This window comes from Mesoplodon mirus (assembly GCF_964341445.2).
Source record: "Mesoplodon mirus genome assembly, chromosome: 5".
In the NCBI taxonomy this organism is placed as follows: domain Eukaryota; kingdom Metazoa; phylum Chordata; class Mammalia; order Artiodactyla; family Ziphiidae; genus Mesoplodon; species Mesoplodon mirus.
Genome location: NC_138980.1, coordinates 45,076,320 through 45,090,310, shown reverse-complemented (window position 1 = coordinate 45,090,310; position 13,991 = coordinate 45,076,320). Strand labels below are relative to the sequence as shown.

At 56.9% G+C, this 13,991-nt stretch overlaps 2 protein-coding genes across 2 annotated transcripts; one reads left to right on the top strand and one right to left on the bottom strand.

Moving 5' to 3' along the window:
• Nucleotides 1-378: 378 nt before the first annotated feature.
• Nucleotides 379-6,563, top strand: ANKLE1 (ankyrin repeat and LEM domain containing 1; the record flags this gene model as incomplete). The annotated part of the gene is made up of 9 exons (XM_082621573.1): nt 379-602; nt 680-832; nt 1,280-1,385; nt 1,498-1,642; nt 1,892-2,629; nt 2,761-2,938; nt 3,226-3,385; nt 3,494-3,623; nt 3,881-6,563. 9 exons carry the CDS (start codon nt 379-381, stop codon nt 4,051-4,053), a joined length of 2,007 nt encoding a protein of 668 aa, XP_082477699.1. The 3' UTR covers nt 4,054-6,563.
• Nucleotides 6,564-6,684: 121 nt separating this feature from the next.
• On the bottom strand, nt 6,685-13,213 carry ABHD8 (abhydrolase domain containing 8). Its single transcript, XM_082621574.1, has 5 exons — nt 13,029-13,213; nt 11,091-11,838; nt 9,155-9,325; nt 8,804-9,020; nt 6,685-7,359 (listed from the first exon to the last, which is right to left on the bottom strand). The coding sequence occupies exons 2-5, from the start codon at nt 11,828-11,830 to the stop codon at nt 7,189-7,191; spliced, it is 1,299 nt and encodes a 432-aa protein (XP_082477700.1). The 5' UTR covers nt 11,831-11,838; nt 13,029-13,213; the 3' UTR covers nt 6,685-7,188.
• Between the last annotated feature and the right edge of the window lie 778 nt (nt 13,214-13,991).

Genomic DNA, 13,991 nt, shown 5'->3' with positions numbered 1-13,991 from the left:
GGGAAACTAGAGCCCTAAGAGGCCCAGGGCTCCAAAGTAATGGAGTCCCGACTCCGCGGAACTGAAAATGGGCAACACAGAGCCACTGCAGGAGGTAGATATTAATTGAAGCCTAACATACTATCAGGGCTGCGTGCGCTAATGGAGGCTGCCTCGGCAGATGGTTCTGGAAGACGTAATGCCTTGTGGGCACCATCGGGTCCCGGGAGCGTAGCTCCACCCCCTCCAGCAGGCTGTGTTAGTGTTTACGCGGTCTGAAGAGATAACGGCACACACGACGACCTCCACCCTACCGGGCCCTTATCGGCTGCCCCTAGCCCTGCCTGGGCACTACTTGGTGTCGCAGGCTCGGGCCAGCATTAGAGCTCCTGAACCTAGATGTGGACGACAATGCGGCGCGGGTCGGCCTGGCTGGGGACACTGCACTGCGCCGAGGGGCGGGGACCGAGGCTGAGGCGCGGAGCGGCGCGTGCGCACAAGGGCGCCGCGGGAAGTTGGAAATCGGCCGGCTGGGCAGCTGGTCTGGGGGACCGCCGGGGCATGGGCTCGGCGTTAGACCTGGCGCGGCGGCTGCGGGCGGCGCTGCGGAAGGAGGAGTTGCGGTGAGGGCAGGGCACGGGGTGGGTGGGCCAGGGGTAGGGGGCGAGTGTCGCGATCCACTCTGACCCTCTGTCCTTAGGGCAGTGGAGGAGCTGCTGCGCCGTGGTGCTGACCCCAACCTGGTGCTCAAGGATGGCGCGGCGGCCATGCACCTGGCGGCCAGAGCCCAGCACCCGCGGAGTCTGTGTTGCCTCGAGGCCCTGCTGCGCCGAGGCGGGGACCCCAACACTCGGTGAGGCAGGGTCTGGGCTCCGGGCAGCTTTTCCGCGAAGGAGAGGGGTCTCCCGAGTCCGAGGGAAAGACCTGGGAATCCTGGAGAGGGCGTCCCACGGTTCAAGGATGCGCACTCAATGCCCGGGGGCGGAGCTTGGGGAATCTGGGGAAGGATCTTTAGGGTCCAAGGGCAGAGGCAGGGTACCAGACCGAGGGTGAGGTATGAGGTTGCGCTGAGGCCAAATGGGGATCAAAGGTTCGGATCTGGTGGTAGGCGTTCTAGAGTCTGAGAGCAGAGGTTTGGGTCCTGGCCCGAGGGCGCAGGATCTAGGTTCCAAGTGTAGTGTCTCAGGCTGGAGGGCGGAGATGGGGGTGCTGAGAGCCAAGGCCCCGGGCGGGGGGTGGGAGGATGGGGGAGGAGATCGAGTTCCCTCCTCCACTGACCCCTCCTCCTGTCCTGCCCCAGATCGGCCGAGGCGCTGACGCCGCTGCACGTGGCCGCTGCCTGGGGCTGTCGCCGCGGCCTGGAGCTGCTGCTGAGCCAGGGAGCGGACCCCGCGCTGCGCGACCAGGTGGGGGTCCCAGCGCTGTTTGTAGCAGGGCGAACCCGGAGGGAGGGAAAGAGGAAGGAAGGGAGGAAGAGAGGGGGGAAGAGGGCGCCCCCTGCTGACCGCGTCCATGTAGGACGGACTCCGGCCTGTGGACCTGGCCGAGCAGCAGGGGCACCAGAACTGTGTTCGTGTCCTGCGGGAGCTGGAGGCTCGGACCAGGACCCCGACACGGACCCGGGCAGACCCCCAGGAGCCAAAGCCCAAGCCAAAGCCTGGCAGTGAGTGGTGCCTGTGCGGCTGGGGGTGCTTAGCCTCTGATCTAGCTTTGCGGGTCTCTGTGTGTGACATCCACGCTCTCCCACTGTTTCTGTTTCACGACTAAGGTCTCTGGTCCGTCTCTCTGCCTCCGACTCTGTCCTTCCTCTTTGCGATTGCAGCCGCCTCTCTCTGTCTGATCTGACTTCCATCTTTGTCTCTCACTTCCTCTTCCCCTCCTCTCTGACTCCCACTCTTATCCCCTGCTCCAGGCCCAGGCCCTTGGAGAAAGGGGCTGAATATCAGCCCCTCTGGACCTCCCAGTGTGACACTGGACTCCACAACACTGGGCAGAGGTGATGGCAAAGACATGAGCCTGGAGGCTGGCCCTGGACCCCCCAGCCTCCTTGCCCACCCTGAGATTGCTGACACAGGTGGCAGCTCGGAGTCCCCCCTAGGGCTCTGGGACTGCAGCTCAGTTGCCTCCTTTGTTACCGCGGTTGAGGCCTCTGGAGCTGAGGACCCAACCGCCCACATGTCCCCCTGGGCTGGTGTCCGACCCTCCCAGAGGGTGCCAAGATCTTCGGGTACCCCACAGCAGGAACATCGAGCCCTCATGGAGGACAGGGAGGCAGAACTAAATGCCCGTCTGCAGGCCCTGACTCTGACCTTGCCAGATGCCTCCCCCTCCCCCAAGTTCTTCCCAGACAAGAGTCCAGCCCATAGTGCCCCTTGGGAACCACTGCCTGGACCCTCTGACTTCCACATCCCAAAAGATGACCAGTTGTCCCTCGACAGTGATGTAGCTGCCCTCTGGCTGACAGAGGATGAGGCAAGCGCCACAGGTGGCAGGGACCCCATCCCCTCTTGCCAGTGCCCACCGGACCCCACCATGTCTGACCTGGAGCTGCTGCAAGGGCTCCTGGCACTTGGCAAGAGCCGTGGTCCCATCACGTCCTTCACCCGGCCATACTACCTCCAACCACTAGAAGAAGCCCAGGCTGCTCCTGGTTAGTATCCAGAGTCCAAGGAGCCTCCAGGAGTCCTCAGAGACCCGTGGCTCTCAGTGCAACCTACTTCTCCCTTCATCTCTGGGAACCATCCTTTACTTTATCTCCCTTGACTCAGTTTCCCCTCCCAGGCCTAGAATTCTCAGGGCACAGCCCAGAGCTGGCCAAAGCCCTGCGGACTGGCCATATCCCAGATGCCCAGGCAGATGAGGATGCACTTGCCAAGCAGTTTGAGCGGCCAGAACCCACCAGCCGGTGGCGGGAGGGTGTCATGAAGTCCAGCTTCACGTATCTGCTGCTGGACCCCAGGTACTTGGAACAGGAATGACCCAGAAGTGGGAACTGGAAAATTCTGAGATTGGTTCTTATTTGCTGTGTGTCCTTAGGAAGGGAACTGGCCCTTTCTGGTCATCAGCTTCTTTATCTATAAAAGGCAATTGGATCCAATTCAAGCTGCTGAGTGTCCTTGGCGAACAGCCACCCACCCTGCCTTTTATAAAACAGGGGTCACTGGACGTGGGTTGCTCTGTCTTTAAAGACTGTCTCTGGGGCGACTCTTGTCACTTTTCCTTCTCTGAGCCACCTACTTCATCTAGGAAGACTCAGAACCTTCCAGCCCGAGCCTTCTCACTGACCCTGGCTGAATGCCTTCGGATTTTTGTCAATGCCATCTTCTACGTGGGCAAGGGAACACGGGCCCGGCCGAATGTCCACCTCTGGAGGGCCCTTAGCCACCGAGGGTGGCCAGGAAAACAGGTGCGAGGATAAGGACCAGGTTCATGGCAGGGGCGGCACAGCTGCGGGCAGGTAGAGGAAAGAGGGAATTGGGGGACAGACCTCTGACCCTGCCCTGGCTCCCTCCAGGCCTGCCCCAAGGTGCGCCAGATCTTAGACATTTGGGCCAGTGGTCGAGGTGTTGTCTCCCTGCATTGCTTCCAGCATGTGGTTGCTGTGGAGGCTTACACTCGAGAAGCATGTCTTGTGGATGCTCTAGGTAGGTGCCTGGCTTGTGGGGTCGGGGGGTCACATGAAGGGCACCTGATCTACTGATTCCCTCACCCCTTGCCCCTCAGGGCTGTTCATTCATTCAATGAGCAATTATTGAGCATCAATTATGTACCTGCATATGCACAGATTTTGCTCCATTGGTTTATCCCTGCTTGAGGGCAATACCCAGTGGGTTTACTGGCACATACTTCTGCCTGGGGTTCCTGGAGGCTGCTTTTGTGACCTTACCCCTAATCTCCCCAGGGACCCAGACGCTGACCAACCAGAAGCAAGGACACTGCTATGGAGTGGTGGCTGGCTGGCCACCCACCCGGCGCCGCCGCTTGGGGGTGCATCTGCTGCACCGTGCCCTTCTTGTCTTCCTGGCTGAGGGTGAGCGAGAGCTATGGCCCCAAGACATCCAGGCCCGTGGCTGAGCACTGGGGAATTGGCCATCCAGCCTAGGTCAAGATCAGGGTGTTTGAATGTTCCAGCTGCCCCGTGCTGAGAGCAGCCCCCCATCTTCAGCTCCAGAAGGCTGGTGGGGGAGCAGCAGGACAATCTCTCCCTCGGGCTGAGGGAGGACTTTATTACAGATGGAACTGCTGGAGAGGTAGTGAGCTCCCTGCCATGGGTGGAGAATAAGGGGATGTGAGAGGAGAACAAGTAGACCAGAAGGTTCTTTGAACACTCTGGTGCTTTGAAACATGCCAGTGCTTTGGCAGTTTGGTCCTGTTTGGGCAAACAGAGTCCATTTTTATCTCCCTGACACAGGGGACCCACAATGTAGGCTGGGCTGGGGTCTTCCTCAGCCACTTGAAGGGAATCTGCCCAGCTCAAGAGTTAGGTTTCACTGCTTCCCAGCTGTGGTACCTTGGACCAGCAATTTCTCTGTCTGAGCCTCACTGTCCTCAGTTGTACACAATGGGGAAAGTGCGAGGTTCTACCTCAGGGGGTCACTGAGGAAATCAGATTAAACCGTCATGGGGTAAAGTGTTTGGCTCAGAGCCCTGCTGAGCCAGAGGTGGCCCTGCAGGCGGAAAGTCTCTGGGGGAAGGTAGGGGGTGTTGGGATGTTCTCGAGGTACCGACTTGTGTATTGAGGGGTGGGCAGAGCTGGGGAGGTCATCGCGGTGTGGGTGTGAGACACCAGCTCTCCTTGGCATCACCGTGTGGCTGGAGCCTCCTGGTGTTGCTTCTCTGAACCTGTTTCTTCCACTATAAAATGGGATCACTAACCCCATCACTAACCTCTTTGCTCTTTATGCAAAGAGCTTCAGTAAGTGCCAAGCCGCTATCCTGGTGAGGTGGTGGTAGGATCATTTAAATTTTCCAGAACTTGCTTCTTCAAAGCAGTCCAGTGGGTTTAGGGACTTGGTGAGATCCGCTGCCTCACTGGGTTTGTCACCTGCCTGTCATCGTGGCTCAGAGAACCAGGTCCTGCAGGGAGTGGGCTAAGGTTCCACCTGCCTCCTGGCCTCCACTGCTGAGCCCCTGGCTACTCTGGCTGCTGTGGTAATTAGGGTTCCTGCCTCTGGAGTGGGCCTGGGCTCTACCATTTTAACTGAGCTGAAGAAACCTCACTCCGAGCTTCCCTTTCCTCATGTGTAAGACAAGTAATTCTCCCAGACACCAAGTAGGTGCTTGATAAAGTGATAGCAATTCAAACAGCATGCTGGGACTTCCCTGGTGGCGCGGTGGTTAAGAATCCGCCTGCCAATGCAGGGGCCACGGGTTCAAGCCCTGGTCCGGGAAGATCCCACACGCCGCAGAGCAACTAAGCCCGCCACAACTACTGAGCCTGCGCTCTAGAGCCTGTGAGCCACAACTACTGAGCCTGCGCTCTAGAGTCCGTGAGCCACAACTACTGAAGCCCGCATGCCCAAGAGCCCGTGATCCACAAGAGAAGCCACCGCAATGAGGAACCTGCACACCGCAACGAAGAGCAGCCCCCGCTTGCCGCAACTAGAGAAAGCTCGCGTGCAGCAACGAAGACCCAACACAGCCAAAAATAAATAAATTTATTAAAAAAAAAAAAAACCAAGCAGCATGCCATCTCCCAAGAATACACAAACAGAATCCAGAGACATCCCTCCCCCAGCCAAAAAAAGAGGCCCAGAAGAGGTGGGATTTGTCTAAAACACAGGGTATCCCAACCTTGGCCCTACTGACTTTTGAGACCAAGTTACTCCTTGCAGTGGGGGCCGGGGGCTGTCCTGTGCACTGTAGGGTGTCAGGCAGCATTCCTGCGCTCCACCCACAAGATTCCAGGAGCACCTCCCCCTCCAGTTGTGGTAATCAAACATATCTCCAGAATTTGTCAACCAACAGCAGTGCCCCTGTAAGAACCCCTGGTTTAAATTAAAGGTGGGCTCACAAACCAGTGGGGAAAGGACCAAAGGTGCAGCAACTGAGGGGACAAATCTCCTCCCACCGGCCACACAAACCACGGGTAAACCTAGATATACATACATTAGAATAAAATGTAGAGGACCAAGAGCACAGTCATGGAGCAGGGAAATTCAGAGAAATCTGGATTCAAAAAAAAAGATTCAAAATAAAAATCATCTTTGTGACAAAAGCAACTCAAAACCAAGTTATAAGATGAAATGGGACAGTAAGAGGTACTAACTTGCTGTGTGGTGTGGAGTAAAGGGGATTCAATGAACCTATGGGTGTCAGGCACTCAGCATAGGGCTTTGCATACAGCTGACACAATTATGGCTACTGTAATCAGATGCAACCATCCTCGGATCCTCACCTCAACTTCAGCATCGACCTCAGTTGGTTCTCCTCCTCCCCTCCAGGGACGGGGAGCTCACCCCCTATCTGCCTTCTGCTCTGGAAATACTGCCCAAGTAGCTCCTGCATTTTGAGGAGGGAGGGGAACTCGGGAAGCAAGCCTGGACGGCCGACATCCTCAAATCTCTGTGGGCCAGCCCTGAGGGGGAGGCACTCGACTCAGTTCAGTCTGCACTTGGGGAAACCGAGGCTCAGGGCGGCCCCGCGCTGCGGTCACCCAACACAGGCCTGGAGGCTCAGATTGTCACTTCTTTTTATTGAGTTACAAGTTGAGATGTGCGGTTTCGGTGGTGCCAGCCCCCTCCCAAACCCTCCCTCCTTGGGCCACAATAGCCCCCAGCGCCGAGGAATGGGGGGTGGTAAGGGATCTCGGGCATTGGGGCGGGGTCTCGAGGGTCCCCGCGGGGCTCGTGGGTCCCAGGATCAAGCACGGCGAACACGGAAGACAGAGAGCGGGGTGGTGGCCTGCCTCGGCCCTGGCGTTTTGGGGTAGGGGACTTCTGTACAAGGTCATCCTCCGCGGGGGTCCCGGCTATGGCCCCGAAAAACCGATGGGTCCCGCAGGACTAGCAGAGAGCCGTGTGTCCACCTGGCTCCCACGAACGCCACGTCCTGCCCAGCCGGCCTGGGGGGGCGTCTCCCTGACCTGACCCCGCCCACTGGAGCGAACGGCCCGCCCAGGTGGTCCGCGCGGGCGGCAGACCCAACTCCGGCTCCGGGCCTCTCCTCAGGCTCTTCGGCTCACTAAGCGCTACCCTGCCCCCTCAGCGGCTACTTCTTTTCCTCTGGGGGCGTGGGCAGGGGCTCGGGCAGGGCCTTGGGCGAGGGCTCGGGCTCCCAGAGCAGGAATTCGTGGAGCAGCGTGTTGACCGTTTCCGGACACTCTAGCATCACCATGTGGCTGCCTTCATCGATGAGCTTCAGGAAGGCCAGGAGCAGGATCTGCGGAGGACGCGGGCTCAGGGCAGGCAGAGACAGGTCGACAGAGCTCGGGGCCAGGCAGCCATGGGACTCCCCCCGCCCCCCCATCTATGCATGGCTTCCAACATCAGGAAGTTCTTCTTGCAATCTACCTTGTATTCCTCCACTTCCACCCAAGGGGGATCTGGAAGATGGCCTGTCACCCAGCTGGAACCCAACTGGATATTCATTCATTCCCCGTTTATTAAGTGCCTACAATATGTCCAGAGCAGGATTTCTCAACCTGGGCACTAATGCCATTTGGGGTGGGATCATTCTCTGGGATGGGGACTGTTCCATGCACTGTAGGATGTTGAGCAGCATCCCTGGCTTCGATCCACTAGATGCCAGTGATAGCATCCCACTCCCCCGCCACAGTGTGACAATTTAAAATCTCTCCAGGGACTTCCCTGGTGGCGCAGTGGTTAAGAATCTGCGTGCCAAAGCAGGGGATACAGGCTCGAGCCCTGATCCGGGAAGATCCCACATGCCGCAGAGCAACTAAGCCCGTGCGCCACAACTACTGAGCCTGTGCTCTAGAGCCCGTGAGCCACAACTACTGAAGCCCACCTGCCTAGAGCCCACACTCCGGAACAAGAGAAGCCACCACAATGAGAAGCCTGCTCACCGCAACAAAGACCCAACGCAGCCAAAAATAAAAAATATAAATTAAAAAAAAACTCTCCAGACATTGCCAAATGTCTCTTGGGGGCAAAGTCACCTCGGTGAGAAATCACTGACAGATGGAGAGTCTCTCATGCTAAGGTAGGGTTTCTCAACCTCCACATGACAGACGCTTGGCGCTGGATCGTTTTCTGCGGTGGGGCCGTCCTGCTCATTGTAGGTTACTGGGCAACATCCCTGGCCTCCACCCTCCAGATGCCAGTAGCACCTCCCTCCCCTACAGTCATGACAACCAAAAAAGTCTGCAGACATTTCCAAGTGTCCCCTGTGGGGCAGAATCATCCCTGGTTAAGAACCGCTGGCCCAGAGCTATTCTTAGCCCTAAGGATCTCAAGACCCTTTCTGGGGAATCTGATCTAAAGATCCCCAGCTCGCCCTTGAAGAATTATGTAGCCCATCACAAATCCCAACTGTGAAGAGTGCCTTTTTATTTTTATTTTTTGCCATGCTGCATGGCATGTGGGATCCTAGTTCCCTCACCATGGATCAAACCTGTGCCCCCTGCAGTGGAAGCACGGAGTCCTAACCACTGGGCCACCAGGGAAGTCCCATGAAGAGTGCATTTTAATGTGCAGTGGGGACAGCACATAAACCTACCACCTGTTCAAGGCAGCCCCACTTTCTGGATTCCACCTTTGACTCTCCATCTAAGCTCTGACGTCCCTGGGGCTGGAGCACAAGGCAGAGTCCCCCTGGACTGTGCAAGGGGGATCTGAAGGGTGTGGTGGCCAAAGTACCATACCTCAGCCATGCGCTGGTCTTCCTCCACTGGCACAAACTTGTCGTGCATGCCATGGACGAGCAGGACGGGCACGGTGAGCTCGGCATGGTAGACCTCGTCGCCCTCAGGCCAGTACTGGCCACTCATCATGGCCCGAAGCACAAAGGAAGACACATTGAACGCATTGCCCTCCTTCAGCAGCTGCTTCTCTTTGGCCCCTTGGCGGGCGAAGCCAGCCCTGGGGGTGGGGAGGCACTGTTGGAGCCCTCATGCCAACTCAGCCACCAGAAGTGCCCCCATGCCAGCCCCAGCCATATAGCTTCCCCTCCCGTCCACCTTAGGGAGATGCCAGGGCAGGGCCAGGTCACTCACTTGAGGAAGCTCCAAGCCAGACAGGGTGACAGGCAGTGCAGGACGCACGTGGGCATGTTGAAGATGGAGCAGAAGCTGGGCTCCAGTGCCGTGGGGCCCCCACCGTTGATCATGATCATCTTGTGCACCAGATCTGGGTACTCATGAGCCAGGAACGTGCAGAAGGAGACACTGCCCCATGGGTGGATGGTGGGGAGGGTTGAAGGGCAGTGGTCAGCAGGATACAAGCAGTGAAGGGGTTAATGCCCTCCCCTCACCCAGAGGCATATCCTTGAAGGCCAAGATTCTTCCCCTGGGGTCCATGGGCACCAAATGGGGGTGAGGGATGGGTGGGGCATCTCAAATGCCCTGAAATTGAGAGACTGTGTGTGTGTGTGTGTGTGTGTGTGTGTTGAGGGTGGATTTTTTTTCTGTTGGAGAAAGGATCCAAATACAGAACTTTTATCAGACCCTCAAAGTCATCATAACCCCCAAAGGACTAAGAATTACTTATTGCCAAGTGTTAGGAAAGCTATTTGATTAAACAAACCCTTTGGCTTCTCAGAGAAGGTCCCTGTTTCCAGTGTATCCCTTCCCTTTAAGGATCTTCTCTCATTGGCCCCTGGGTGTGGCACATCTGCCTGCCTTATGCAAGGTGGAAGGGTGCAGGTACCTCTCCTCATTCCCCCTAAAGCAGAGTTTGTTTTGCAAACTATGGCCTGTGGGCTAGCTGCTTGTTTTTGTAAACTTAAGTTTACAATCTTGTAAATGTGTAAAATATTTTATAAATAAAGATTTATTAGAATAAAACCATGCCCATTTGTTTACAATTATGTCTGCTTTCTTTCTACAACAGTAGACATGTGAAGTTTCAACAGAGATCAAACATTATGGCCTGCAAACCTAAAATATTTACTATTTGGCTCTTTAAGAAAAAGCTTGCCAACCTTGCTGAAAAGAGGGACAGGATACAAGCAGGAGTCAGGTGGACTTGACTGTCCCAGTGACTCACTGTGTGCCCTTGGGCAAATTGCTTAACCTCTCTGAGCTACCATTTCCACATTTGTGACATAGTAACTGTGCTGACCTCATATCATTGTTATGGGGTCACAGGAATTTCCACAGGTGGGTGCTCATTTAATTGGAGGAATCATTTAGCATAAGCATCCACTTTGAGGTATGTTTTCATATAAGCAAATAGGAGCTATGCTACTTCCCAGTCTGGCTTCCTTTCTTTTGGAAACTTACGTAACATTTCCTTTTCTTGTCTAGTTGCATGGGCTACAACTGCTAAAACAGTGGTTCTCAACCTGGCTGGCTGATCAGATCCTGCCTTTTCTCCTGGGTAAAGGACAGAATGGTACCACTTGGCAGTGATCAGGCACCCAGGCCCAGAGCCTTCCATGGCGTGGGCTCTCATCTAAATGCTAGGTGGTATTATCTGTCACCCCTTTAAGGAAGAGTGAATTATAGCAACCTGTGCCCTTGTAAACAAAAATTATGGGATTCCAATTAGTCTTTCCTTGGAGCCCTTGGGGTCTCCAGAGCAACCAATTTTTGAACTTAGTTGAAGACAATGGTTCTCAGCTAGGGGTGATTCTGCCTACCAGAGGACCTTTGGCACTATCTGAAGGCATTTTTGATTGTCATGATCATCACTAGACCATTGTGCTAGCGGCATCTAATCGGTAGAGGTCAGAGACGCTGCTAAACATCCTACAGTGCACAAGAAAGCCCCTCACAGAAAAGAATTACCTGAGCCAAAATGTCAATAGTTCAGGGATTGAGATACTGCTTTAAAACAATGTGAAACAATAGCATTGGTGGCAGGAATCCCTGTTTTGTTACAGATGTTAGTGGGATTTTTCAAGAAGGGAAATCAGTATTTTGTGAGTGGGTGTCCAGTTCCTGCCAGTCTCCATCCCTCACCCTCATCCCCACCCCAGTGTTGGCTCACCCGTAAGAATGCCCAATGAGCACGTTTCGCTTCTTGGCATAGCGCTTGAAGATGGCACGCATGTCCTCTGCCAGTGCATAGAAGGTGTAGGCGGCGGCCACCTGGGGTGCTGAGCTGGCCCCGTGGCCGGCCAGGTCGGGCGCCACCACCTCGTAGCCCAGGCGCACAAAGAAGTCCAGCTGTTCCTTCCAGATGGCCAGGGAACCGCCGACACCGTGGATGAAAAAGAGCACCACATCGGCCTGGGTGCCCTTGCAGCTGGTGATGCGCTTCTCACAGTCAATGTGGATGGTCCGCTTGGGGCGTCGGGCTCGCCGCCGTCGTCCGCCACTGCCACTCCCAGCACTGCCTGGGCCCGAGCGGCTATCGCTGCCCGCTGGGTCAGCCAGCTCTACCTCGAGGGCGGCTGGTGGCTCCCCAGAGCCATTCTGCCCGTGCAGGAGGTCAGCTCGTGGTGCCCGGCCCAGGTTCTCCACCAGTAACCGCCCGTTGCGGTACACGGTAATTCTGCGCTGGCAGTGGACCAAGCCAGATTGGTCCCCCTGGGCGGCGTCTGACAGTGGTGGAGGTGGGGTGGGGAGTGGAGCGGGTCCAGCATGCTTCACCCGCAGCACGCGGCCAGGCTTGACCTCCACAAAGGTGTAGCCATCACTGGACTCCACACTCTCCAGGGGCCCCACAGCATTGGGTGGTGCGCCCAGCAGGCAGCAAAAGATCCCATCGGTCACCCCGGTCAGCATGGTGTGTCCTGTGAGTGGGGTCATGACAGCCAGGTCAGAGGCCATCTAAACAGGGAGACTTCCACTCCCATAGCACCCACTCCCCACACCTGGGTCAGGTGAGTTGCACTGCGAGACCCCATCTAGGCTCCAGTTTGGGGGTGGCCAGAACCAGCCACGCACTGAGATGTTTTGTCTGGTCAGTGCCTGTGTGGCGTTCGGCCACCCTTCTGGGCCAGCCTAGTCTATCCTAGAGAGAAGGTCGTGGCTGACACCAAGAGGCATTCACTGGGGGTGGCTTCCCGGAGGAGGGGACATTGTGGCAAATGTGGCCCATCCTTGAGGACCCTCCAGCTCAGGTTTATAGCAGTAATGCCTTCCTAAACCCATTCATTCATTCGTCCATTCATTCATTCATGCACTGTTTCCTTAATTCACTTTCACTAAACCAGCATATCCTGAGGGCTCCAAAGGCATCTAAAAATGTGCAGATCCCAGGCCTCTAAACCTGGCTTCTGAAAGGTGAGACCCTGGGAGAGGGGTTTCAGGACTGAGCCCCAGAAGCCCTTGCCCAACTCCCCAAGACCATGAGTGCAATGGGTCTGTTTCACAGACCTACAAGCTGAGGCTCAGACACCCTGGGAAGAAGGTGCTCTGTCCCCACTGCTCAGTACCTTCGGTTCTGGGGAATCTGGCACACAGCCGCCAGTGGTGGAGATGAGGATGGAGAAGGTAAAGCCCTGGCTGGGGGCCTCCAAGCCTCCATCCCGCTCCCTGGACCACGGCCCCCACTCCGTGTCCATGGCAACTGCAGGCAGTTACATAACTCGAGGGGGATACCCGCGCAGCGCACCCCCATTGTTTAGGCCCTGGTGATGGGACCAACCCCTCCCCGTCCCCATCCTGGGCTCCGCGGGGATAATGAACGCCGAACACCCGGCCTGCAGTGGCCCGTACTTGCTGAGGAAGGGGGAGCAGGCCGCGCCCCCCACCTCCGGCGGGGTTCCAACCCGGGATTGCCAGAGGGGGCGCAGATGCGCCACGCCAGACCCCCCTCCACAGAGCCAGGCCCCCGCCTCCTGGGTGCCCGTCAACCCTGCGGCGGGGTCGAGGCCACTGGGGCTCCGCGGCTTCCTAAGGGCTTTGTGGATACCCGCCCCCCAAAGTGAAAGACCCAGGGGCCTCAGTGTACCCTTCCCACGGCCCGGTCCCTGCTCACCTCATCGAGGGCCCTGGGGCCCGGGGCAGGGCAAAGGGGTCCCGGGCGGAGAAGCCGGCGTCCGCCTGCGGGCGCCGTTTACATGGTGGCGCGGGATCGGGCCGGGCGCGTTTACGCGGGCGGGCGCGGGCCCAGGGCGGTCAGTGCGGGGACATCCCGCTACCGCCTAGCGAGACGGCCCTTTAAGTGTCTCCCCGGGGGGGCGGGACCGCGCGCCGACTGACTGGAGCCTCGGCCAATCGCAGCTGCATACTGACCTGGCCTAGTTAGACTGCCAATCAGAGGCAGCAACTCCGGGATCAGGGCGGGCTCTTGGGGCAACGGCCCCGCCTCCCTCAAGGCTTACGGAGGTGGAGGGAGGGATTGGGCCTGGTTAACCGCCGAGAAGGGGTCGCAATCTGAGGTCTTCCGGGCCCCTCCTCGCTGCAAAGAGTATCTCCTCGGCTAGCCTCTGCCTCCGAACTGCCCTGTCCCCTCCAGACGGAGCCCCCATGCCCCTCTCTCTCTGATGACCTTTCCGTTCTACAGTCTCCCAGATCTTTGCAATTTCAGGTGGGGAAACTGAGGCTCATAAATGGCACAAGGTCACAAAGCAAGCTGGGGGGCAGAGATGGGACTTGGAACCACGGCTGTGTGATTCCAAGTTCTGCAAATTGTTATTCGTTAAACCATTAAACAGATATCTTGGAGCTATGGGCAATTAAGGAATTGGAGTTTCACAGATAGGCCAATTTAACTGGTGACCCTGGTCCCAGCCGGAGCCAGAAAGCCCACGGTTCAAATCCAGCCTCTGCCCTTTGCTGATATGTGACCTTGGGCAAGTCCCTTCCCTGAGACTCCATTTATTTCTCTATGGAATTAATTCCCTCATGAGTTTGCTCAGCAGGGAAAGTGCTCCATACATTATTGGCATTATTATTGTACTGCTGTAGTATTGTAGTGGTTTGCTAAATGATGGTGCAG

Bases quoted from the DNA above. Each gene is read 5' to 3' on its own strand.
- ABHD8 (XM_082621574.1), bottom strand. From the start codon at position 11,830: ATGCTGACCGGGGTGACCGATGGGATCTTTTGCTGCCTGCTGGGCGCA. The intron at 9,021-9,154 runs GTGAGTGACCTG...CCCCACCCCCAG, and splicing joins CTGGCTTGGAGCTTCCTCAA to GGCTGGCTTCGCCCGCCAAG. The intron at 7,360-8,803 runs GTATGGTACTTT...CGTCCTCCGCAG, and splicing joins AAGACCAGCGCATGGCTGAG to ATCCTGCTCCTGGCCTTCCT.